The 24,745-nt window shown below is 47.2% G+C and overlaps 1 protein-coding gene across 4 annotated transcripts in view; it reads left to right on the top strand.

Annotated features, from left to right (window-relative positions):
- MDGA1 (MAM domain containing glycosylphosphatidylinositol anchor 1) overlaps window positions 1–24,745 on the top strand; it is a 141,918-nt gene that overhangs the window by 106,983 nt on the left and 10,190 nt on the right. For 3 of the 4 annotated variants that reach the window (XM_030945715.1, XM_030945711.1, XM_030945712.1), the window contains 4 exons: window positions 4,297–4,474; window positions 5,510–5,533; window positions 12,839–12,991; window positions 14,167–14,301. In XM_030945715.1, the coding sequence (XP_030801575.1) occupies window positions 4,297–4,474; window positions 5,510–5,533; window positions 12,839–12,991; window positions 14,167–14,301 (490 nt within the window). The remainder of the gene's footprint in view (window positions 1–4,296; window positions 4,475–5,509; window positions 5,534–12,838; window positions 12,992–14,166; window positions 14,302–24,745) is intronic. The other variant, XM_030945713.1, reaches the window with a different exon arrangement.

Consider the following 24,745-nt stretch of genomic DNA (forward strand, 5'->3'; position numbering starts at 1 on the left):
GAAGCGGGACAAGTAAAGAGAGAGCATCAGGAGTGAATTGCAATGCTGGGAAGCTGGATGCCTGCAAAACAGTTCCTTTGGTCCATTCAGCTTGTTGGGGGATCTGCCTGATTTTAATGTTCATTTTTCTAGCTGTTGTTTGTTAGAAATACCTTGGGGCTTGGTGATGAAACAGATTTTCTTTCTAATTTCTCCTTTCAAACAAGCATTAATATGCAGTTGTGAGACCATGTGCACGGCTTCACAAGCCACACCAGTCTCAGCACAGGCAGATTGTCATGGTGGTGTAGAGCAGAACCACAACAGTAACTCTTGACAGGTGTGTTTATTAATATCCTTCAGCTTTATTAAAGCTTCTAGCTGTACATATCTGGCATGAACATCATTCAGTCTGAAAACATCATCCCGTTTTTTTCCTTTAATAGCCTGTATAAACAGAAAATGAGGTGTGGCAGTGTCATACCTTGGGCCCTATGACAATGACCCAGCTGGGAATGGAAGGAAGCAGGAGCAGGGATACTGTGGCATCCTGCTTTTGTCTCAGAAACTCTTGGTGTGTGTTCCTGGTCTGTGGGCCAGCTTGGCTTGCTACAGTGGGGCAAGCACTCTGCATCACAAGCTGGCTCAAGTGACATGACAGGGGAAAGGGCAGACAGTGCCCACCAACAGGGCAGGTGATGGTGAGGAATGAGGAAGGGCAGCCCCAGTTTGTAGCTCCCAGAGGTTTGGTGGCTGAGTGCATGAGTTCTCCCCTGATTGTTAATACTGCTTACAGGGACAGGGACAGGGACAGGTTGCATACACTGCACGTGAATACACACAAACCACATGGGGCTGACTTTGCCCTTTGTAAGGTGTTTCTAGAGAACCCATTCTACATGAACATTCTCACCTCTGCAGCCTGTGTAATATTCACAGCCAGCTGGTAGGAACTGTAGGTTTGTTTGGGGTTTTCCCTTTCCCATCCCCTTGCTCAGATTATTGGGAATGGGAGGAGGTGAAGGCAGAGGCGAGTGTGTGCTTTGCGCAGTGCCCTTGTTCTGGCCCCTGGGCCAGCCTGCTGAGCCTGGTGATGAATGAGCTTGTAGCATGAGCTCCTCCACTGAGGCTTCAGCGTCTCTAATAAGGTGGCCAGTGTTTCCCTGTCCTCTGAGCCAGCCTCTGCTTTATTAACTGCACTGCAGCAATATTAAACTGGAGCACAGGGTCAGCGTGATCCGAGGAGAGACGCTGAGAAGGGGGTGGAAGGAAGAGGATACCAGGATAGCATGAGAACACATGGAGCAGGAGACAGGGAAACAGCTGGCAATTGAAGTGGATTGAAAAATGGGTCCCTATGGGGCTGATGCATGCAGCTCTGCACAGACCTGCTGCTGGCAGTCAGGGACGCAGAGCATGTTTGAGGAGGGGGATGCAGAGGCAGACTTTGGCCTTTATGTCTCTGTCTGCTGGACCTGTGCTAGTGACTGTAAGCCAGCACCTGCTCCACATGCACACAGCAAGCAGCTGGCTGGAGCTGCCCCCTTTTCTCCCTTGCACTAATTTCATGCCCTTTAAACTGTGCTGGCAGCGCACCTGGCTCTTTCTACTGACAGCTGCAGCTAGCTCAGGGCCCATGCTGCTTTTCACAGAGAAGCCAGTCTTTCCAAAGACATCTAGGGCCAGTTCTGTTGTCATGCCAGGACTGTAGAGAATGTAGTAAAGATGTGCAGAGGGCAGTCTTGCTGGCAGCCAGTTTCCGTGTCAGTCCAAGCTGCATATTGGATAGAGACAGGACATAGGCTGGGAGAAGATATAGCTACAAAATATTTGGTGGAGGAAAAAGACCTCTTAAAACTTTACCTCTGAGCACAAGGAGGAGATACATGCTGAGCTTTGGCTGTGCCTTTCCCATTACCTAGTGATCCAGGTCTCTTCTAGAAAGCAGGGAGGTTGCAACCCCTAGGAAGCATATGTGCCTTTAATTATTTCTGTTTTGCGGCCAAACCTGGGTGGCAGCCAGTTATTTATTTGGTTACACAAGTCCCTGAGGATAGACTCAACTAGGGGATCCAGAGCTTTGCAGTGCAGACTGGAGGCTGATCTCTCATTTTGTCCTGGATTAGATGATGTGGGAGAGTATGTGATTTGACCTTGCTCCCAGAAGCTTTAGCTACCCAAATTCCACCTAACTCCCAGCTGAGGTGGAATTTGCACTGTCTGAGTCTCACCCTCTAGCTTCTCTCTGACTCTCCATTTTGTTTCTCTTCTAAAGGTTATGTCTAGACAAGCGAAATGGCTCCTGACCTCCTCTTATTTGCTGGCTGCCTTCCTAACACCCCAGCAAATGGCAGCCTGTGGGGTGGAGCTGCTGCCCGCCCTCCCACTCACACTCTGCTCCCCAAAAAGTCCCATGCTAGGAACTGTACCACTCCTGCCTTCTGCTTCTGGCTTCTGGCTGCTCCTCTTTTCCCAGATAATTGGGGGTTTGGTGCTAATGAGCCCAGCTTAAGTCCCTGCCCCTGGGAGCCAGCTCTGCCATGCTTGGCCAGAGCCATGGTGTAGAGGGCTGGCAGATGGGAGGGCTGAGCAATGGGAGCACCAGCTGGGTCAGAACCCAGCTGGCATGTGTGCAGGTAGGCCGTTGTTGATATGAACAGATCTTGGCAGCATCCTGGTGCCTCTGGGAACCACTGCCCTGGTCCTGCCCACTAGGACTGCTCCCGAGAGCAGCATCAAGCTGGGGGAAGGCACCAGAACAGCTTCCAGCTCTCTGCTCCATCTTGCCAGGGGGGAGGAGGAGAGTGCAGCAAGTAGTTCCTCAAGCAACTTACACCCTGATGGGTGCAGGTACAAAGGTCTGGTCTCCTTTAGGTGCAATCTGTAAGACAAGTGCAGAATTGTTTTTCTCTGTGAGAACCACACGCAGCCACAGGTTCCCAGGGACCAGTCCCTGCCTTTTCACTTGGGACCAGCATCCAAACTGTGGGCAGATCAAGGAGATGGGTCAATGAGTCCTGACTGTGTTGGAAATGAATGGAGCTTTGGCACAGAAAGCTCTGCAGTGGCATCCATTGCTTCTGGGTTTGAACTTAGAGTTACATATGTGAGAGCTGGAGACAGGCAGAGCAGGGATTGCATGCACTTGTTTTTGCTAAGCACCACATCAGCATTGCCCCCTGCCCTGCTTTGATAGTGTCCTTCACTTCTGCTGTGCCCTCACTCCATCTTCTTGACCCACTGACACATTTGCTGTAAACCTTCCTCCATGCATCCCGGTTCCAGTAATCCTGCAACTTCAGAGTTAATGATGAACACTGAGACTGCCTGGCAGGAGAACTGCCTTTGCAATGGAAACTTCGGCCCAGAGGACATATCAGAGGCAAGGGAAAGCTTAGTTAACATTGGACTATGGAAAGTCCCGCCAATGGTCTTTTTACCATCACCAGCATTCCCAGTAATGTGTCTTGCCACAAGGATCCAGGCACTGCACAGCGACAGGCAGGAAATTGTATCTTCACAATGCAATCCTCATTCTTGTTCTTTCCCAGCCAAGCAAGCATGACCATGGCAGGGAAGTTTCACTGACATGTAATTCATCATTTTTAGTGGTGGTGATTTTGATAACGATATTTCCCCTGTTTTCTTGAAACTTCCCTGCTGCCTTAGCAAACTGAACAGTGTTTAGCTGGTATGGTTCAGCTAACATAATTCAGCCCCTTCCAATGGGAAACAGAGGAGGAGGGAGCCTGTGAGTGACCCCAGAGAACCATCAACTTGAAATAGACCCCTTGCTCTGGCCTGCAGAGCCTGTTCAAGGACCCTGTGGAAGGTTTCTGAGGCAATATGCTAGATTGCTTGGTAGTAGTGAGACACCAAATGAAGTGCCACATGGCCCAGGCAGCAAATGAATGAATTCTGCAGCAGGGATTATGAATTGAAGGGTATCTTGGTGCAATGCCATGCTGTGTTTGCACAGGATCTGGGTGCACTAATGGGTGAATTGGGTTCATTTTCTCCCTCCTGAAACCATTGCTTCTGACACAAAGTCAGTTCAAGATCTGTAGTTCAAATTGTCCCTACAGTCCCTCCCTTGGAGGACACCAAGGCTTCCCTTCAGGGGGAACTCGGGCTCCTGATCACTGTTCTGTACCAGGGATGGCAATTTTCAAACCAATACTGCATGAAGATCTCATGGAGCAGCTGGGTGTACATCTGTGTAGAAAGAGGGGGAATATGGTGTTAGATGATGGATTCGATTGCTCAGGTTTTCAGTTTCACGATTTTCACAACACTGTGGGTTCTTTTTCTGTGCAGCTGTCTCAGAGAAACACCATCCAAACCTTCATTCCTGTGAAGAAAATGGAGAAGGGCCTGTTGCTGGAGCACATCTTACCCAACCTGAAAGTGCCTCAGAGCTATGAAGTTCGCCTGACGCCCATCACCAGCTTTGGGGCCGGAGACATGGCCACCCGCATCATCCGGTACATGGAACGTAGGTGTCTCCTCCTCGGTCCTGCCTACGAGGGCAGGCCCCAGCCTCAGGGGATGTGGGCATGCAGAGAGGTGCTCTTCTGTCACCCTTGGGTGGGTCTCTGTGCTCTGAGGAGTTCTGATGGCACAGCGCGATCATATTTGGTTTGTATTTTGGATGCTGCCATCAATGCAGAGCATTAGAGATCTCTGAAGGTCAGTCTCCACTCATCCTTCACTCAGCAGCTCTGACTCGCACTCTGCACCCTATGGGCAGGACATGCCCAAAACCCCAGTCAGGCCATGCTGCAACTCCCTGTGGTACAGTGGCTTATAATACAAGATAGCCACTGGACCCTGTGTATTAGCCACGCTCTCATAAAAGTAAGAGAATTTCAGGAGACTTGTTATTTCCAGAGCTGAATGCATGATTCCTGTCCTAGCTAGTCACTCCTAAAGCTGTAGCTCTGTCCCAGATTATCTCATTGGTATACATTGACTATACTTCTCTTCCCATCATCCCAACAGCTCACAGCTCTCTCTATTCCCACAACTCTATGACTCCTTTACTCTCCAACAGGAGTATGGACCGTCTATTTCAGAAGAAAGTACAGATCCTTCTCCTGTTATGTTGGCTTGATTTCACACAACCCTCCTGTCCTGTGGACTGACAGTGTGTCCGGTGTCCCCAGCATACCTGCCCTGTCACTCTTCCACAGTGCATCACACTGCTTTGATGTCCCACTTAGATACCAAGCTTTGGTTTCTAAGTGGGTGCTATCTCACTGGGTGCTCCAGAAGGAAACTGGGTTCCAGAAGGGTTTTCCTATGATCCTAGGATCACCCCTTAGGTGGGATTGTCTCAAGGTCTCTTGCTGCTTGGATCAGTGTCCCCATCTTTTTCCATCACCAAAACAGGCACCAGGCATTGCTTTCTCACAGGGATGCTGCCACGAGACTTGTGTATTTGTGACCTTTCTTGATGTGTTTATTTTATTTTCAGACTTTGATTATGATTTGTGCTTTTGTTTTGACTTGTTTTTCTATTTTTTTCCAGCAATCAACTATCCCAATCCAACAGGTAAGCAACGAGACCTTTGTGTTGATGCTTTGAATGTAATGTACTTTAGTCGAGTGCTCCAGCAGATCAGGCAAGACAAGCAGCTGGAATACACAGCTGACTTTGTCAAATCTTTTTTCCCAAAAGAGGATGAAATTGTATACACTAAAGCTTCCAGTAAATATTGCCATTTGTTGTACCTCAAGTTATTGCCAGGAGATTTATGCCAGGGATATGCCTCTCACTCACACCTGATATCTTTGTGATGGTGCAGACTGTGATCTTGAACACCCACTCCCATGCCCCAGCACAAGCAGTCTACTTCCAGTAAGCAGATATTCCCAAAATATCTGTGTTTAGGAATATTGCCCATCCTCTTCTGACCAGGAATGATACTACTTGGTATCTCTGCAGGCTTGTATGGAGCAGTCTCCAGCTCAGATCTCTCTTCTTGCAAACTCTTTGAGCACAGTCCCTTTCTTCCTCCCCTTCAGTGTCATCACTGTTAACTTGCTTTTTTACCTTCTGGTTATTCTTGGCAAGATGCAGGCCCCTCTCTATTGAGCATCCAGAGTTCCCATTGACTTTGAGAGCTGAATACACAATGTCTAAGAATGATGTTCTTTAACACCAAGATGACAGTGCCCATTGAGCATAAAAGAGGAATTCTAGCTTGCTGTAAGTAGTGGAGGAATGATCCCCAGAGGACGCAACAAGGTCCCTTCACTTTGATTATAGGATGTAAGCCCATGGGCAGACTGCTTGCTAGTGTTCCATGGACAGCATGGGGCTGTCCCTCCGTTTCCAGCTGCTGAGTCAGTATTCAGTGGTTTTATGTGTTGCTCTATGTGTAGGTAAGTGCTGCTGCTGCACTGCAGAATACCAGCAGAGAGGAGAAGCCAGGATTAGGTGATGGCAGAATAGGGAGTTCTCTTGTTAAGGCAGCCGCAAGGAGTTAATTCTTGCACGTTCACACTCTGAGGGTGGTTTGATGAACCATACTCTGCCTGAGAGTGGGAGTTTCTTAGAGAGTCAGAGGGATTTTGTGCCTCTAATTTCTTATTCCATTTGTTTTCTTTTCCTCACTTCCTGATCTACTTTAAATATTCTCCGGAGAATACTCACTGGGAGACGTGGAGCATATTGCCAGGGACCTACTCTAGAATGTGTCTCTCAGTACTTGCTGGAGGAGGCAAGTACCCCAGCCCACAGGTGGAAGTGACAATGTCTGGCCTTTTGCCACTTGCTTTTACACTGCATAAATCACTGGGAAACCCAGAGCAACTTCAGTCCTAATTATGTCAGTCTCTTGGGGTCTTTGTAAATTGAGCCTTCAGATTGCCTGCCTGGGGTACCTTTGGCAGCCTTATTGAGTCCAGAACAACTGCAGGAAATTTGCCTGTGGTGGAGCACAACTCAGCCACTCGTGTTTTTCATGCAATAAACCCAACACTTGGGATTTCCTCTTGATATAAATTGCCCAGACTCTGGTGGCTGTTGGGACCTCTGGGCCACCTCTTGCCCGTGCATTCACATCTTGAGACTGCCTAAAATCGGACCTACCACACCTGCTTTCAGATATGTCCCTTCAGACCTGCTGCCAGTGAAATATGAGCTCAAAAGCTTTTTGCTCTTTCTTTGGACCACAGCTGAGTTCCCCAACTCTTCATCCCAAAAACATGGAAATCCCTCCTTCTACCTCTTCTTTTCATACTTCCCCTGATACCATCACCCCAGGGAAAAGTTCACACTAGGCTGCTGAGCCAAATTCTGGGAGCAAACATTGAAAGCTCTGGAGTGAAAGGCAAAGATTAGATGATTAATGCCTCTGGCAGCCTGATCCAAGGGCATGCACAATGGTGATTAATTTACAAACTCTGAGAGTCACTTAATACAATTACTTCTTCATGCATTTTCTCTCTCAGCCTAATAAGATGTTAATAACATTGGGGCAGGCATGCGTGTGGCATGGTTACAGAGCCAGGTATTGGGTTAGAAAGGAAAAGCAAAGGAAGAGCAGACGAGGTGAACAAAAGACATTGGCAATTTCAAATATTCAGAGGTTATCAGTGAGACTGGCTCTTAAAAATCAGTAAATCTGGTTCTAAAAAGCAGAATTTGTATTTTTAAAACTGCCTAAGAATTATCTGAATTCTAAGATTTTTACCTTAAAGTTCTCTTAGAATAAATGATTGGTTTCATGTCATGACCACATTCCAGTGCTGAGGAATATGCTCTGTCCTTACCTCCTCTGCAATTTTATTTAGATATAACATTTGCTTTCTATGGAGTGCTGCTCCAAAAGCCATTCCAGCTCCTCCTCCCTGGGTGTTTTGGCTTCCCTTGTTTTATCAGATGTAACCTTGTAACCTTGATGATGATGTCATTAAGAAGTATATGGGATTGCTGGTTTATTTTTTGGTTGGCCAACCTGTCTTGCCCTTTCAGAGCATCAACACTGTTTCTCACATAGCTGCAGTCTGGATGTGTGTGGTGCTAAACCCATGATTTTGGGACCATGGGCAGGTACAGTGGATGGTGATCCATGGCAGATATTGGTTGTTGCAGATCAGCCTGGCTTGTTGCTTACCATCTATTGCTGTTGTCTGGTCTCTGAAAATGCTCAGAGTCCAGAGGAATCGAAGTTTGTTCAGGTAAGAACACGTGGGAATGAGATGTCAGCCTGTGTTTAGAGTTGGATTACTCAAGTTTGTGCCCATTCTTCAAGAGTATTTTGTAATGCGAAGCTTAAAAGAGGTGACAGTTCCTTGTACCTTGGTGGCAAGTAGGATGGCTTAACCAGTAACAGCATTGTGAAACTTTCTTCCATTACTGTGTATAAAATCCCTAGAAAATTGCAATGGGAGAGACTGTTAAATTCTTTCTTAGATCATTACATACTTTGAGGTCTCAATAGAGTTCTCATTGTCTTCAATTCCTAGATAGGGAAACTGATGTCCATAAAATGATAGCCTGTGGGTCACACAGCAGGTCTGCAACAGAGCTGGGGCTTGGAGCGTGGTCCTTTATGCCCCAAGCCAGTGCCAGTTGTCGCACCACAGCTAAATGATGAAGGCAATTTTATTCAAGTGCACTCCAACTGCTGTTCACCCATAGTCTGCAGCTAGAATAGGAGTATTATTTTTTGCATTCATCTGGCAGCAGAATTTCAGAACCAGGGATGGCTTTCCCCTAAGGACTTGAAAGGAAAACCTCCGTTATGTTTCTCAAGAAGGCAAAGCAACAAGAAATGCTAATAGCCACAGCAGAGGGTCTCTCCCCTGGGAATGCATGATGGTGTCTGTAACTGAGAGCAAAACATCTCTGCACTCTGAGCTGCCACCACTGCAAAGCCTGCCAAAGAAATTTGTGTGGTGAAGACAGCACTAAATCCAGATTTTGAGGAGCCAGCTCCCCTGCCACCTCCACCTTACTTGTAACAATCCAGAGAACATCTTCTGTGTTTAGTATTTAAATCCACTGCTTAAATTTTAAACAGGAAGCTTCCTTTACTCCTTGAGGATGATCCAGGATCCCTGGCAAATGGCAAAAGTCTTCAAGAAGGTTTGCATCACACAGTTAAGGTCAAAAGTCATATCACCTCTGTGTTCTCTGAGGTACAGCAGGTGATTTAAATGGTTTTTTTTCTTGGCTGGACCTGACAGGTTTGTCCTGGTGAACCTTGTTGATAACCACCAAGAGGTGACATGCTGGCAGTGTCCCAAACCACACTGAACACTTCCTAGTTGTTCATGGCACCTCCATTGTAGCTCGGAGAAACCACAGAGCTTTACTTTCCTGTGGCTTGTTTTACACCAAAGGACCAGGAGTCAGAGCACTTGGGTTCTGTTTCCAGCTTAGGCACTGCTTGCTGTGACCTTAAATGTGTCTCCCTATACTTTGTGCATCTATTTCCCCCATGTAATGCAGAAGATAAGTAGAAAGAGGCATTGCTATGCTACAGAGAAATGAAGAAGCCTTGTTCATTAGTTGTTGCAAAGTGCTTGAGCTCCCAAGCTAAGCAGAGGCGATGTGCTGGAGGTTCAAACTCCTGCACAGCAAGTGGTGTTGCACATAAGATGGATCATGTTGTTGATTAAGCATTACTTGATCTGTGGTGCACGGGACCCTTCTCTGTTTTATGTGCTCTGTGAGAAGCATTGCCTTCTGGAAGGAGCTGCATTGGAGTGAGAAGATAAAATGCACTCAGGGCCCTATTTGGATGTTAAAAGTGCTGTCTATAGACTTTTGAGTCAACTTCTCTGAGCAGTCTCATCCCACGTGTGTGGCTCCTTAAAAATGAAGGCACAGTAGTCCACCACAGTCCACAGGCTGGCCCAACCAGGCCTTGGGGCGAAGTTTGGAATGCTGTGCTCAGGTCCTCTTGTCTGCACAAATCTCTCTGATACCCACGTGAGCTTGTGCTTTCTCCTTAATCTGCCTTTCCTTTGATTTCTGAGCCTCCTCATTTGTGGCTGACCTCTGTGTTACAGCTTCCAACTCTGCTTTCCACCTGATATTCCCTGTTAAGGTAATTCTGTGTTGGAGAAAGATGTCATCTTTCTTTGGAAGTCCATGTTCTCAGCAGGGTCAGAGGTGCAAACCGCCCTGGTGCTTTTGCAAAAGGACAGCCATTGTGGATCCTGCTGTGTGAGATAATGCCATTCTGAGAGAAAATGTGTCTCTTGTGACTGCAGCTGGCAACCCATGAGCTGGAGTCATGCAGATGTTTTTGGTGCAGTGGAGAGAAACCGGGGGTATTACACCACCCAGTAACATCGGCAAGCTTGTGGGCTCCAGTGTCTCCTTTCAGGACTACTGGGGATCTGGCACAGCCATGAACTCCCTTCTCTCAGCCAAAACAGCTAAGGAAGGACCCTTAGGAGCTGCCTTCTGACTCTTTTCTCCTTCCATCTCTGTGTTCTGGGGATAAAAGAGACACCCACATAGTTACCCTGTCTCAGACCCAGCAAGCATCTGCCCTGTCCTCTGCTCCCTTCTCCTTCAGCTCCAGATGCCATTCGACCCCCTGTGTTAGGCACTGCAGAGCAGTGGCTAATTTGGATTTGGATGCTAATTAGAAATGAGCAGATTGAGTGGAAAGCACTTAGCCAGGGTTAATCAGCAGTTAAGTGGCCAGCCCAGACAAGCTCCCAATGGCTGTGCTGAGCCCAGAGGAGTGGGCATGCAGCGGTTTCCTGCTGAGTTTACTGAAAACCCAGCTGCCCTGGTCTGTGAAACAGGCCCTTGGCTTGCCACACATTGTCCAACCTATGCTGGCAAAGACATTTCTGCAGGCTACCTCAGGAGGCTGCATCCTCTTTTCTCACTGCTTTGATGGGATGCTGGAAAGAGACGGGCAGGAAGGGGGAACCCAGTTCCCTACCTCAGGGGTGTGCAGGCCTTTGATGTCCATTTAGATTACGGTCATTTTCATTTCCGTATGGGAGAGGATGGGGAGGATGCTAGCCACCAGAAGGTGAAGCATCTTAGAGTCAAGATTCTGTTCATTTCATGGGTAGTCTCTTTTCTCTGGTACAAGAGAACAGATTTTGGTGTGTATGGTAGATATATGAAGCTCCTGCCATCACATTGTACTGCTTCTGGATCTTTTGGCCCTGGCATTGCAGAAAACGTCCCTTGTGTGTCCCATCCTTGGCACCCAGCCCATAGGTTAAGGACCCTGCTCTGTCCTACATGTCCTGCCAGAGTCATGCATGCTAGGAGAAAAAGCCTCCTGCCCAGGAACCAGAGCAAGGCATGACTGAAGATAAAAGAATGCAGGAGCCCCAGGAGGCATTTAGGCTTCTCTTCATCTAGGCATGATAAATAATAGTGGGAGGTAAACCCCCAGAAGTTGAGTCGTGCACCAGCATGCCATGGATGAGGTTCCTAGCACATTCCAAGCCCTCATGGGGAGCCTGCTTTTCCTTTGTGTATAAGTTCTTTCATGGCTTTATCTTTCAGTTTCATAGCACACCTCCTTGCTCTTACTTAAAAGCAGCAATTAAAGATATCTGTGCTTGCTGTATCTACATCACTCACAAGGTCCTAGATGCCACTTCCAGTTCATTCTCCAGCTCTGGTTTCTGCCCAGGGACCTTTCAAAACACATGACAGTTTTCACATTGGTTCTTGGACCTGTTTTTTCTTTCTTTTTTGCCTGTTTTATCCATCCCTCTCCTATTGTGTCAGCAGTGTAAAGCAGGTTCTTGACCTTTGCTTTTGTGACACAAAACTACCTTTTTAACACAAAAGTTACAGTCTTCAGCCTGGTCATGTCCAATTCATTCCAATCTCTGCAAGTCCATATTGGGTTATGTCTATGCACGAGATTTTTCATCTGTCTTACAATATTGCTGTAGGGTGTAAAAGTCTTGTGGTAGCAATAAAAGTGAGCCCTATTGCACATATGGTTGATCCTACATAAAAATCTTTTACCTACGTGTTTTATTTTGTTAGGGGAACCAGCATACGCTGCAAAATCAAATGTGCTTTTTAGCTGGTGTAAATTAGATGTACTCTGGCTAAATGACACGTTTGTCGTGCTGAGCTGACCTCTTCTCCACAGCTGATTTTTTTTCATGTGTGTCATAGTTTAGTTAAATATATAGCCTGAAGGGGGGTCATCTGCTGCTACTTTTTTCTCTCTCCTGGGGAAATTATTCTACCATCAAGTTGTTCTGATATAAAAGCCCCTGTAACCAGTTTGCCTTTGGTGATCTTTTTACCTTCCTCTACATTTGCCCCTTCAGATCTCTCAGAGAATCTCTTTAGCCATAATAGCTTTTTTCCATTTTGTCAGACCATCACATTTATCAGCCTGGATTAACACTTCTGTAGTAACACTGATCACTGGTGTATTATGGGTAGGGATAGGAAAAGGGGGAACATTTTTAAATAAAGAGGGGACATTCAGATTAGATTTTAAGAGTAAATTCCTCACTCAGAGAATGGTGAGGCGCTGGAACAGGCTGCCCAGAGATGTTATGGGTGCCCCATCTGTGGAAGTGTTCTAGGTCAGGTTAGATGAGATCCTGGGCAACCTGATCTACTGAATGGCATCCCTGCCCATGGTAATGGGTTTGGAACTGAATGGATTTTGAGGCTGCTTCCAACTCAACCCATTCTGTGATTTCTATGGTTTCCATGATTTCTATGATGCATTCCTTTTCAGCCTCCTCCTGAGGCCAGGAGCTGCCCATCTGCCCCTGGCTTGACACAGAGCCTCAGTGGTGTCACAGCACTGCTGTGAGCACCCAGGCTGCTTGGGGAGGGTGTTGGAAAAGCAGCAGCTGAGCAGCCCTTCCCTTCCCATCCCCACAGATAACACCTGCCGCTTTGAGGACGAGAAGATCTGCGGCTTCGTGCAGGACAAGATGGACAACTTTGACTGGACGCGGCAGAACGCCCTGACGCAGAACCCCAAGCGCACCGTCAACACGGGGCCCCCCACGGACATCAGCGGCACGCCAGAGGGTCAGCACACATCTGGGTTTCCTTCGGCTTGGCAGGGGAGGGGAGGTGCACACCATCTCCTGTCAGGAGCATTACAGCTCTGGGAGAAAGCTGAACTGCTTTCTACTTCACACGGGGTGCAGGGAGCAGGCAGTTAATTTGCATGTTGCTGATTGGAATTAAGCACACAATTAAAACACCCACAACTTTGTTGAAGGGAAGAGTGTGAGCATTAGTTCTTGTTGTCAGCTAATTGCCTGATGCCTAATGCTCTTGCGCTGTTTGATGCTTGTTTTGAAGAAGAAAATGGATAAACAACTAGGAGAATATCTCTAACACCTAGAAATGGCCCTGTAGGTTTTAGCAAGCTGTTTCCTCAAAGAAATTTTCAGGGATGCAAACAGATCTCCTTAGTACCAAGCACAGAAGCATGAGAGACCAGATGGGAGTTGCCTGTGGGGCAGAAGGAAGCCTCACTTATAGCTTGAGGAGACTGGTGTTATGTATTGCTCACCTTAGCTGTGTGTGGAGCACATGCTCCCAGTTTAAGTGGATGCTACGTCGCTCTCTCTGTAATAAGAAAAGTAAATTTGTATGCAAACACATATCTTTGAACTCAGAAAAAAATGGGAAACATCCAGTGGCCCACTAAGGAAATGGTTTCTTCCATTAGTGTTCAGTACACCCAACCTGACTGAGCATTGAAAATGCTGTTAACAAATTAAATGGCTAATCTCTTCCTCTCTGGGCTGTTAACAATTGCTTTGGTATTGTTCTCTTTAGACAACAATATTGTTCAGGCTAGATGTACTGAACCCTCTCTCCCTCTACTTGAGGCAGAGAAATTAGTCTGGAATGGTTTCTCTTTCTGTGTTCTCCTTGCACAGTGCAGCCAGCTCTGGGGCTCTTTGTCCACCCAGACAGATATGCAGGGGTTCACCTGTTACATGTGCCCGCAGCAGGTCTGCAGATGCCTGTCTCTCCCGTGCTTCCTTAAATACTGCCGAGGCAGGGGAGGCACTGGGGGTATCCTGCAAGTGTCTCTGGCTGGGATCACAGTGGGTGCAGAGCAGTTGGGCACAGCAAGGCCATGTCTCCCACAGGAGGGGCGGTCTCCCAGTGTGGCATCCCATCATCTGGGGGAAGGGAGAGCCAGTGCATGCTGCCTTTGCCCACCTTTCCCTCTCGTTCTGCAGGTTATTACATGTTCATCGAGGCGTCCCGGCCCCGGGTGACAGGAGACAAAGCCCGGCTCATCAGCCCCCTGTACAATATCACTGCCAAGTATTACTGTGTCTCCTTCTACTACCACATGTACGGGAAGCACATTGGTGAGTCCCCTCTGGGCAAGGGTCAACTCAGCCTCATGTGGGCTCTTGGGGAAGATCTCCAGCCTCTTGCTCCAGCAGCTGTGCCTGTGACTAGCAATTCCAGAGGGTGGGAGTCCTACTCCAGTATTCCAGGCAGCAGGGGGGGCTGCTGCACTCAAATACTTGTCCCGTAGCCCAGCAGTGTCAGGGTTGTGAGGCTGTCATAGCCTGTCCTTGGAGCAGCACCTTACAGTCAGTCTGTCCATTGGATGGAGAAGAGGGTGAAGGGGCTTTGTGAACCAGAGAGCTCTGAGGTGGCCACAGCTACACTGGGGTGTGCAGGATGTGTGTTCCCCCAGCTGGACCAGGGGATTGCCTGCTCTGCCTGGCTCCTGTAAGCCTCAAGTGCAGCGAGCACCACAGAAACGCCTGGCACACTAATGAGTTTCCATATCCAGTCAAGGAGCAACTGCTAATTCGTCACCTCTTGATTATAATTTCATTAATTTGAATAATAGATGCACTCTGCGCACAGCACACAGGGTTATTAATCACCTGCTGGACTAGAGCCTGACTGAAAAATCAGGGCCCAGGCAGGAATGTGTCCGCCCTTCAATAAGCGGGGTTAATTAACCTCTCTCTGCTCAGCACTGCAGATGTCTTTGGGAGGGAACATGTTCCTGAGTCTGGCCACATCTCTGTGCACGTGGCACGGCTGAAAGGTTAAACTGCAAAATCTGGGCAAGGCTGAAACCCTGACACCATGGGTGTCAGGGCTAGGAGCTGGGCTGCAGTTCACTGAGCAGATCTCCATCTGTGTCTGTGTTTTGAGGGTTCATATCTGCTCTCTGCACTTGGAATTGGGCTAGGTCAGAGATGTTTTCACACACCTGGATTCCCCCTGTAGTCCTGCCAGCGGTGGCAGCTTGCTCAGGCAGAGCACTGTCGGTGTTGGCTCACACCAGATTTTCCTGGAGCTGCTGGTCCTGCTTGGCTGACAGAGTCCAGCTGCTAATGCTGTCTGGCAAACTCAAGTGTTCCCTGCAGCTGGCCCTTATGGTAAGTCAGCTCTGCTGCCTAATTCCTGTTTGTCTTCTCCTGGAGGCTGGGAAAGGGGTCTCATTCTTTGATGAAGAGTGGCCCAGACTGGTGGGAGATTGGCAAAAAAAAGATGTGGGGAGAGGAGGCCTCTCTTGCTTTTTTTCTCGTGTCAGATTTCCACGTTCATTTCACAGGTGAAGTAAAAGCTCATCAACATTTTCTTGATTTTGGAAAAGAGCTTGGTTTAACAGTTCTTTTGTGGTGGTCTGTCTGGAGATGGGGTGGACTGGACATGCCAGAGAACCAATTCATTACAGTTTTTTGTTTTTTTCTTTTAGCATTTTAACTCTTTACTGATTTGCTCTACCCACAAATTACCCAAAAGTGATGGTGACTCCTGAGACCTAAGAAAGCCTCTAAGTGCTGTTTTCTGTTCCTCAGCTTCAGACACCTTTTATATCTTTTGGTTTTTCCCTTCATATCCAGTGTTATGGGCCCTGTTTGATCCCCATTTTTCCTCTTGTTGTACAAGGGCTGATAAATTTCTGTGAGGTGGATAGACTCTTTAATGCCATATGATTTCCATGGTGGGTGCTGCTGAGCTGAGAGCAAATTTTAAAATCAGACTGATTAGACAGAGATTGAAAGAGAATGAAATGAGAAGAAAGTTCTTTTTCTCTTGGCCTGTGAAATGCATGACTTGGTCCAGCAAACCCACCATATATCTGCCTGCTAATTGAAACTCAGTACCTCGATGCCAGGCTTGATGCCCTTATTGGCTGAAGTCCTCTCAGAGTTCTTGGGGCAAAACAAGTTTATTCAGCTCTTCTTCTTCAGCCCTGGGTTACGGTGTAGGACTCAGTAGGGCTTCTCCTGTGAAATGAGACAGACCCTGCCCTCCCATCCATCCCACATGTGCAGCAATGTGAAGGCACGGGTGGGGTTGCTGCAGTCCTGAGCCATGCCTTGCTCCCCATAGACCCGGCTGTCCCTGATGCCTGCAGTCACAGCCACAGCCCCTGGCTCACCCAGTGCCAGCACAGTCCTGCCAAGCCAGGTGCCAGCAAGAGTGTACCAGATTGCTCCTGTCAGCAGAAAATGCCAGCAAGAGGGTGTCTCCCATCCCAAGCCTCTTCTAGCAGCTCCAGCTCCATCATGGAGTAAACTGAAGCTCTGTCCCTACAAAAAGTAGCCGTATAAAATCCCGACATTTATTTATTTTTTTAATAACTCTTTTATTACCTTTTTTCCCCCCACTACAGAACTTGAAAGCTGCTTTACTCTCACAATTTGACTATAAAATATCCGTAGCCATCCAGGCAAATCTTCCCTGGGAGAGTTCCCAGACACTACTCGTTTATAATAGATATGACGAAAGAGAGAAACAGAATACAAATGCATCAGTTGTAGCCATGATATAAAATATTCAGTGACTAGCAGAGTAGGATGCTGTTGAATATCTCTCAGCTGATGAGAGAGCAGGATGAAGGGGAGCTCCCTGGAGGCAGTCCCCGTTCTTCTCAAGTTATTTGGTCATCTGTTTTTCTTCCTCTGGCCCCCTCTGTAGCAAGCATTCACATTGCCCTATGATCCTGCCAGCCCCAACACAAAAATCAGGGGGAGGAGAAGAAAAGAAATCCCATTTCCACCAGGCATTCAAGAACAAGAGTGTCTTACTTGCAGCTGGTGTGGAAATGTCAAATGAGGCTCACTTGGTTGGAGCTAATGATGCCATCATCGTGGCAGCAATCCCTGTGCGGGCCATTCACTTAGGAGTTGGGCTTAATGGTCCTTGAGGGTCTCTTCCCACTCAGAATGTTCTGTGATTCTGTGTTTCTGAGGAATTGTTTGCTTTCTTCAGGGGAGGAAACTAGCCATGGCAGCTAGCAACTATTTGCCAAGTTCAAAAAGCCTCTTTGTCAGGTTGACTGGGAGCAAATCCTCAAGTCCTTGCTTCAGCCATGAGACTCCTCTTCCTCCCTTCCGGGGGCTGCCTGAGAGGGGGATGCTTTTAGAGGACAGGTTCCCTGACAGACTAGTTCCACCACAGTCTGCTGCCATCTTTCTCACATGCCTCCTAACTCAGTGGTAGCCAGGTTATGATCTGTGCAGCCTCCTGCTCACTGCTAGTTGCTGCTGCAGGTTCTGCAGCAAGAGATGTCTTCATGGTCAGCTCACAGGATGAAGGTTGCTGAGAGAGACGTGGAAATTCCAGCCACTGAATGGAGAGTTAAGGGTGTGATTGTTCCAGTGCTGACACTGACCTTATCTGACCACCCCAGCTAAGTCTGGTCTGTGTATAATCTGGATGGGAAGCTTCCAATAAAATTATAAAGTTCTCATTGCTTTCTACAGCTTCTTGAGGAAGGAAAGGGGGTGAGAAGTGCCAATCCATGAATCCCATGACAGGATGCATGGGAATGGTTCAAAGGTGCATCAGGGGAGGATCAAAGTTATTTTTTGAAAGGGTTATGAGACACTGTAATGGGCTTCCTAGAGAGGTGATCAAAATGGTCAGGTGGTTGTAGGTCCTTTTCCATTTTTCTTTCTTTTCATTTCCCTTTTCTTTTTTTTTTCTCTTCTACTCTATTCTAAGATCCCATGAGGAGCAGTGCTGGAGAATGACAGAGAAGGATTTTGATTGTGAATCACTGGAAACAATGAGACCTGAGCAGATTGCTTGCTGCAGCATCTGAGCCCAAGAAAGACATGGCTGTTTCACAGAGGGAATTGGGTTGTGGGCAGGCCACTTACACAGGCAGTGTCCCCGCTGAAGCCCTCCTGCTGAGGAGGAATCACAGGTCTGGAGGGCCTGCCAAACTGAATTGCTTCTTTACTTCTTCAGCTCAGATCAGACAATCAGTGCAAAGTGTATCTAATAGGCCGTGGTGGATGATCACACGTAGGAGCCAGTGGGTGCCATGTGGCTTTGATTCTGACAAGTCACGTTAGTCAGAGCTGTCAGGTCACACAGATTGAGAGGTACCAGTTCTGTCATTGAAAAAGCAGCTTGAAGCCACAAAGGCATCGTCTTTGTGAGATTCACCATCATAGGTCCCTTGTTCCTACCCAAACTTTGTTTATGAACAAAGCACCCTGCCACTGCACCGTAATACAGGTGGCACCCTGGAGGTAGCTGTGTTCTTTTGGATACATGAAGTTTGCCTTATACAGAAATACAGAAGTTTGCCTTATATAGAAATGTGTCGTTCATTAAATCCATGCCATTATCTCCAGTGCAATTACTCTACACAATAGGGATTACATCACTGGATTGATTGAGGAGAGGCTGATCTTCCTCATGAGTATGATTCACTTCCCTCTAGGCTGTTGAAAACAAGTTGCAGTTAGAGCTAAGTGAAGAGTTTGTAATGAAAAAGTGCATTCAATTTTTTTAATACTCATCCTTTTTCCATTTACTCAAATGTGTTTTTGGCCATTGATAAATATGTATTTGACTAATGATCTGTTAAGAGATCCAGCACCTTCCTGTGGGCTGTGGTATGGACCCTTTGGATAGATTGTGGTCTCTTCTAGTAGTATTTGCATGGGTTTTTTGGGAGGGTAGTCAGATACCATGATCGTGAGCAAGGATTGTAAATACCCAGCAAGAAGCCCACGTATTTGTAAAGTGTCATTCAGCCTCTGTAAGTTCAATACAGTGACTCTGAACCAAAGACAGATTAAGTCATTGTTTCTGTAAAGAATTCTGTGAATTTTGGATTAAAGGCATGGATTTAAAGATTATTAAGACTCAATGGTACTGATACATCATCTAATCAAACTTCCTACATAACCAAGGGCAGAGAATTCCCTTCAATGACTTTTGCTGGAGCCCAGTAAATACTATGTGTCTGTCCCTTCATTAGATGTTTACTTACAAAGAGCACCAATGTTTGACAGGTAGGATTGGATAATCCCTAAGCCAAAGAGTTTAACATCTAAAGAAGAAGACATGGAGATGAGAGAAAGGTGTTCAGATGTGGATTGCCTACATGTAATTTTCATTCCACAAACATCGTGTCTTCATTTTGATGCAGGCATTCTGTTTAGTACCTTGAATGTGGGTTCACTGATCCCTGCCTTTCCTTGTCCCTCACTAAAAGGGCATCGCTGAATCAAGTTCCCAGTGCAGATAGGAACTGAAATGTTACTTTATTCAAAAACCCTCTTCTGTCTTACCAGTTGAATGTCTGACTACTTTCCTGCTGCAGGCTTTGTTGGGAAGGCTGCTGGAGCACAGATTGCTGGCACCCATTCATTTGCAGATGCCCTGAATCCCCACAGATTTTCTTTGCTCCTGGTCACCTGGTTGGAGACAGTTATTCCTCTGATGGACATTTGCTGTGATCTCCCCTCCCTTCATTCAGCAGAACATCTTTCCATTCAGACTTCAATCACAGCAGCAGCCTTGTGCAAAGCTGAGGAGCTGTAAGGATACACTGCAACCTGATCATCTCCTGAGACATCAGGTGTTGCATCGATTATTCAGACTCTGAAATTGATACATACAAAACTTAACAGACTCTGAAGAGGAAACAGGAGCTCCCAGAGCATATCCAGCTACTTCTTTAGCACTCCCTTGTCAATCTTCCATTCTCTCCACAGACCATTAATTATTTCACTGTTGGTCATTGCAGGTGCACTTCTGGACACTCCCCTGGGTGTTCTGACAGGAGAAAGGCTATGGGGACAGAGTGCAAACTATGATAACCTAATTGTGCCTCCATGTCTATCTGTTCTTGAACTTCAACCAGACATGATTTTGTAATGTATGGAAATGCATCCCAGAAAATCAAAGAAATGCTCAACAAGTGTCAGTCGCCACCATCACTTCTAGGAGTGACTCTGTTTCCCAAAGAGAGCTCTGCAAGGATGACAGGCACCCCAACACTTGAAGGAGTTTGCTGTTGCAGGTTTGGAGTCTCACTGTCTCAGCTAGTTGCCTTGGAGTTTTGTGGTGCAAAAACACGAGGCATGAAGTGGGGAAAGTCTCTTGGTAAGATGCATCCTATAATGCATCCCAGCTATAATGAGCTCAAAGCTGGGAGCACAGCCTGTTCTAACAAACAGCCTTCCTGCAGCAAATCACTTTCAAGGCCTGAACCATTCATCCTCTCACATCTCCCTGGGTCAGGCAGAGGATGAGGCCAGAGAACAGCTTTTGAGTGGTGTCCTCAGTTCAGCAGGAAGAAATGTGATCTCAGCTGCTCCTTCCTGCTGTCTCACTGGCTTCAGCACTGCAGTAAAACAGCCCATCTGCTCCAAGCCCTGCAGCCCTGCAGCTGCTGTGCTTGGCTCCCAGGACTGAGACACCACAGACAGGCTGATGATGGGGAAATAGGGGAATTGTTAATAGGGATAGAGAGGAGACAGGCAAAATTTTCCTCACATAAGTACATCCATGTCTGCAGGGGTTTTGTCAGCAGCCCTTTCACACACATCTTTTGTATTCTGGGGGCTTTGGGAGGCTCCCTGCTCTCTTGCTGAGGTCTTTGCAAAGCTTGCCCTCCGAAGGGAGAGAGGCAGAGTCCCCTGTTTGACTGTTGTGCTCTTTTAAACCTGGCAGTGTCCATGAAGCAGACTTTGTTTCAGCTCGTTGGAGAGTGCTGAGCACAGTGCGCGCTCTCAGCCTGAGAGCTGAGCACATGAATTCCGCAAAGGACCCAGCTGTCTCTGCTGCCAAAGATCAAAGGGCCCCTTATCAAAGCTGGGAGGAGAGAGAGCATTGCCTGAAGGCATCTGGGCACGTCATGAAACAGAGGGTGAACAAGGAGCAAACAGACCTCACAAATGCACTATGGTTCACTATGTTTCTTGAGTCTACAAAAATGATGGGAAAAGTTGCCTATAGATGAACTCCTTCTTCCTAGGTTTATCTGTCTTGGTTTGAAAAGACAGGTGACTGCTAAGAAAGGCAGGAGCCTCTCTTGAAATAGAAAATGTAAACCCCCTCCCTCCGAATTATTACAGTTTTGAAATTAAGGAGCTGTCAGGCAAAGATATGGGAGTAGGAATAACATTTCTTTATTAGGAAAAATAACAAAGGAGAAAACAAATAAAAATGCAGTAATGCCAAACAACACTGACAGAGCCAGAATATGACCTGACACTCTGTTGGTCAGGATGCTGGTAGCAGTCAGATTAAGTGGTGGCTGCAGTTCTGCTGGAGTGACAGGTGTGGTTGTGATGGAGCAGTGATCCTGGAGAAGCGTGGAGTTTTCCCCTGAAGGTCCAGTGGTGGTGCAGAGGGGCGTGGTCTTCCTCTGGGAATCCAGGGGAAAAAGGCTGCCTATGGTGTTCCAAGTCTCAGATTATATCCAGGTAGGAATTCTTGGCTCCTCCCCCTGGGCAGAGTGTCTTGCAATAGGATGATGTAATTTTATCAGTCATGCGGTGAGACTCAATGGCCATTAAGAGAATATACCTCCCCGGAGGGAGGATGGGTCTGGAAGACAAAGAAAACTGCCCTACCTGGTTTTAACAGCTGGCCCAATTAACAGAAGATAACTGCCCCACCTCCAACAGATGGCAATAGAACACACACCCCGACCACATCTTGCATTTGCAACCTAAGACATTATCAAACTCCTGTTTTTCATGGTTGGACTTGATATTAAAGGTCTTTTCCAATGTAAACAATTCTATGATTTTCCCCCAGGCTGGCCTTTCCTCTCTAAAGTAGTGTCCAGCACTTTGGGGGACCAGCAGCTACAGCAGCAAAGAGGGAAGGAGCTGCCCCCATCGGCATCTTCCCATCCTGCTTGCCAGGAGCTTCACAGAGAAATGAAGGAGAGCATCCATTTCCCTGCCCAGCACCTGGGGCTCCCCCAGCCCTGCCTGGAGCTGAGTCAGCAGCAGCACTGGGCTCCTACACAGCCATGGCCCCAACAAGTGACCAGCTCTGAACTTACTCCTGAGTCACCCTCTCTGTGCCCTCCCTGTTTTGTTCTAGCTGCATATCAGATGGGGCTTTGTTCTTCTGAGATAGCATAAATTTAACATTATGGAGCATGGAGATCTTTTTTCTCCTTTTTTTGAATTTCTTAAACCACATCCTGTTGTCCACACATAGAAAGGGCTGTTAGTGGTCACAAACAGTTTCTCAGAGAATTTTCCATGAAAAGGGGTGCCAGGATTTTGTTCTATAAACACAGTATCAAAGATGGAAGTCTTGTATCATTCATATCTCTATGCTAACAGTTTCTCTAATTAGACTAGTGGATCAAATGAGCAAAGAAGCTCAAGCATAGCTCCATTGTGAGTCTGCTCCTGCCATATCACCATCTGCTCTCTATGTACACAGACAGGTGGGGATATGCTGGAGAGAAGGAGCTATAGCTGTTGCTTCCCTGCCTTCCTCCCATTATTCCCCATCATGAGACAGCCATGACAATAGCACTGCACTTACCCCACTGTCTGCAAGGCCTGGATCCCCCCTGCCCACGTGTCTCCCCAGAAGCTCAGCTATATGTCTGCTTTGCCTTTTTAGAATGTTGTTGCTTCTCTGCTGGCACATTCCCTCCATCCCAAAGTTCCCGTACATGCCAGACTGGTCAGATAGATAGTGATGGATCATAGATCAATCTGTGCAATTGGCTTTGCTGTGTCAGGGAATATTGCTTCAAGCCCAGCCTCATTTGATGATGGTTTAGGAGGTCAGAGGTGGAAATGTGTTTGTTTCTTTGGGTTTTTGAAATCCACAGTTAACTCCAAAGAAAATTCCCTGTAGCCATATATAAGTAATTTTCACAGGTTTGCTGTAGGGGAAACATTGCCAATCAAAACTTACTTTATTGCTGTTTATATCCCCAGAAAGTCCTAGATACAACGGGAAACAGGAGGCTTTGATTCCCCTGATTCCTTTCTCCATAGCCTCCCTACTGTACCAGAGCTTGGAGTGTCCCACGGCAATCAGCTGGCAGCACAGGCTGAACATTCTCCATGCCCCAATGCAGATGCCTTGTGAGTAGAGGTGGGATCATGGAGCTTTCCAAACTCTGACCAGGATGAGCTCTCTGAACCGTCCTGCTCTGAAGTTAGCTAAGCAGTGACTGCAGAAACAGGTCTGTGTAGTGACCCTGGGACTGGACAGAGGGGACCCTGCACACCAAGCTGAGAACAGTGACAGACATGTAGAAATAAAAGTTCTCTGTAGTCAGAAGTGGAAAGCAGCCCAGAGGCTTTAATTGTCTTACTCCTCATATGTTAATGTGTGAAGCATCCTGAGAGACTGTGAATGACTAAATACATCCTACCATGGCACAAAGACAACTTACATTCCTAGAAATTATGAGTCTGTACCACTTGGTATTATTTCTGCATCTCTCTCTGTGCTACAATTGTTTTTCCACCCTCTGCTCTCTAGCTCTCAGAGCAGTAACTTTCCCCCCAGCTCTGTAACCAGCCTGATGCTGACTGCTATACATTGGCATCCATTTAAATGAGAGGGAGAGAGACCTGTGTTTGTTGTGGAGATTATAAACAGTAATAGGTTCTTTCTGGAGACTGTCACTGGCTCCTGGTATTTGCCTGCACTGAGCTTTGGGCTTTTAGTTTCTGATCAGTGGCATTAACATTAAACACTCAAAGAAGTGCTCAGAGCCCCTGTTAGAAAATGTAAGAGCTCTTTTCTCCTTGGATTGGTTTTAGCCCTCATTTTGGGTCTACAGGTGACTCTGCTAAGCTGTGTAAGGTCTAAGTCCTCTCCACACCATGAATCTCTTTCTAGCTACTGGAGATCTCTTGCAATCAGTCAGCTTCTTACCCTCAATCTATCTTGCCTGCACTGGAAATGCCATGGGAATTTCCATGGGGGCTTTCAGCCCTGAATTCCCAGTTGGGTGCCAAATCTAAACTTCAGCTGCAGCCGGGAATTCTCATCCATAGCTGATCTCCTGAGATTGCCCCATACTGCAGCAAGGATCTTACAGGAGTGCAGCAGGCAGTTGCAGTGAGACCAGGCTGTGTGCCAGCTCCCAGCTGTGGATCCAACAGCCTTCCCTACCCATCCCACGGAGCTTTGCTGCACTTGTCGTAGCACCCCATCTCTCAGTGCCTAGTGTCATCCTCCCTTTGCTTCCTGACTGCTCCAGCTGCCTGCCTTCCATCTGAGCCATGTAAACTGAGCTGTTCCTTAGCCTTTTCCCCACCCCATCACCCTGCACTAACTCCCCAAGAGAACTGAGGAAACTTCTACTTTCTCTGCCATCCCACACTGACTGTGCTGATGGCCCTGTTCCTACAGGCCCTGCATCCCTCCCACAGCTCCCTGCACCAGATCTTCTGGAGCTACACTGCAATTCAGTGTGACAGTGAAGTCCCCCTCCTGTGGAAACTGAGTGACGCCTTTTTTTTTGTTGTGAGAAGGTAACATTTAAAGGCATCCCTTGGGTTATTCTATCTGGCAGCACAGCTGGTCTTT

This window comes from Camarhynchus parvulus, chromosome 3 (genome assembly GCF_901933205.1).
Source record: "Camarhynchus parvulus chromosome 3, STF_HiC, whole genome shotgun sequence".
NCBI classification, from domain to species: Eukaryota; Metazoa; Chordata; class Aves; order Passeriformes; family Thraupidae; genus Camarhynchus; species Camarhynchus parvulus.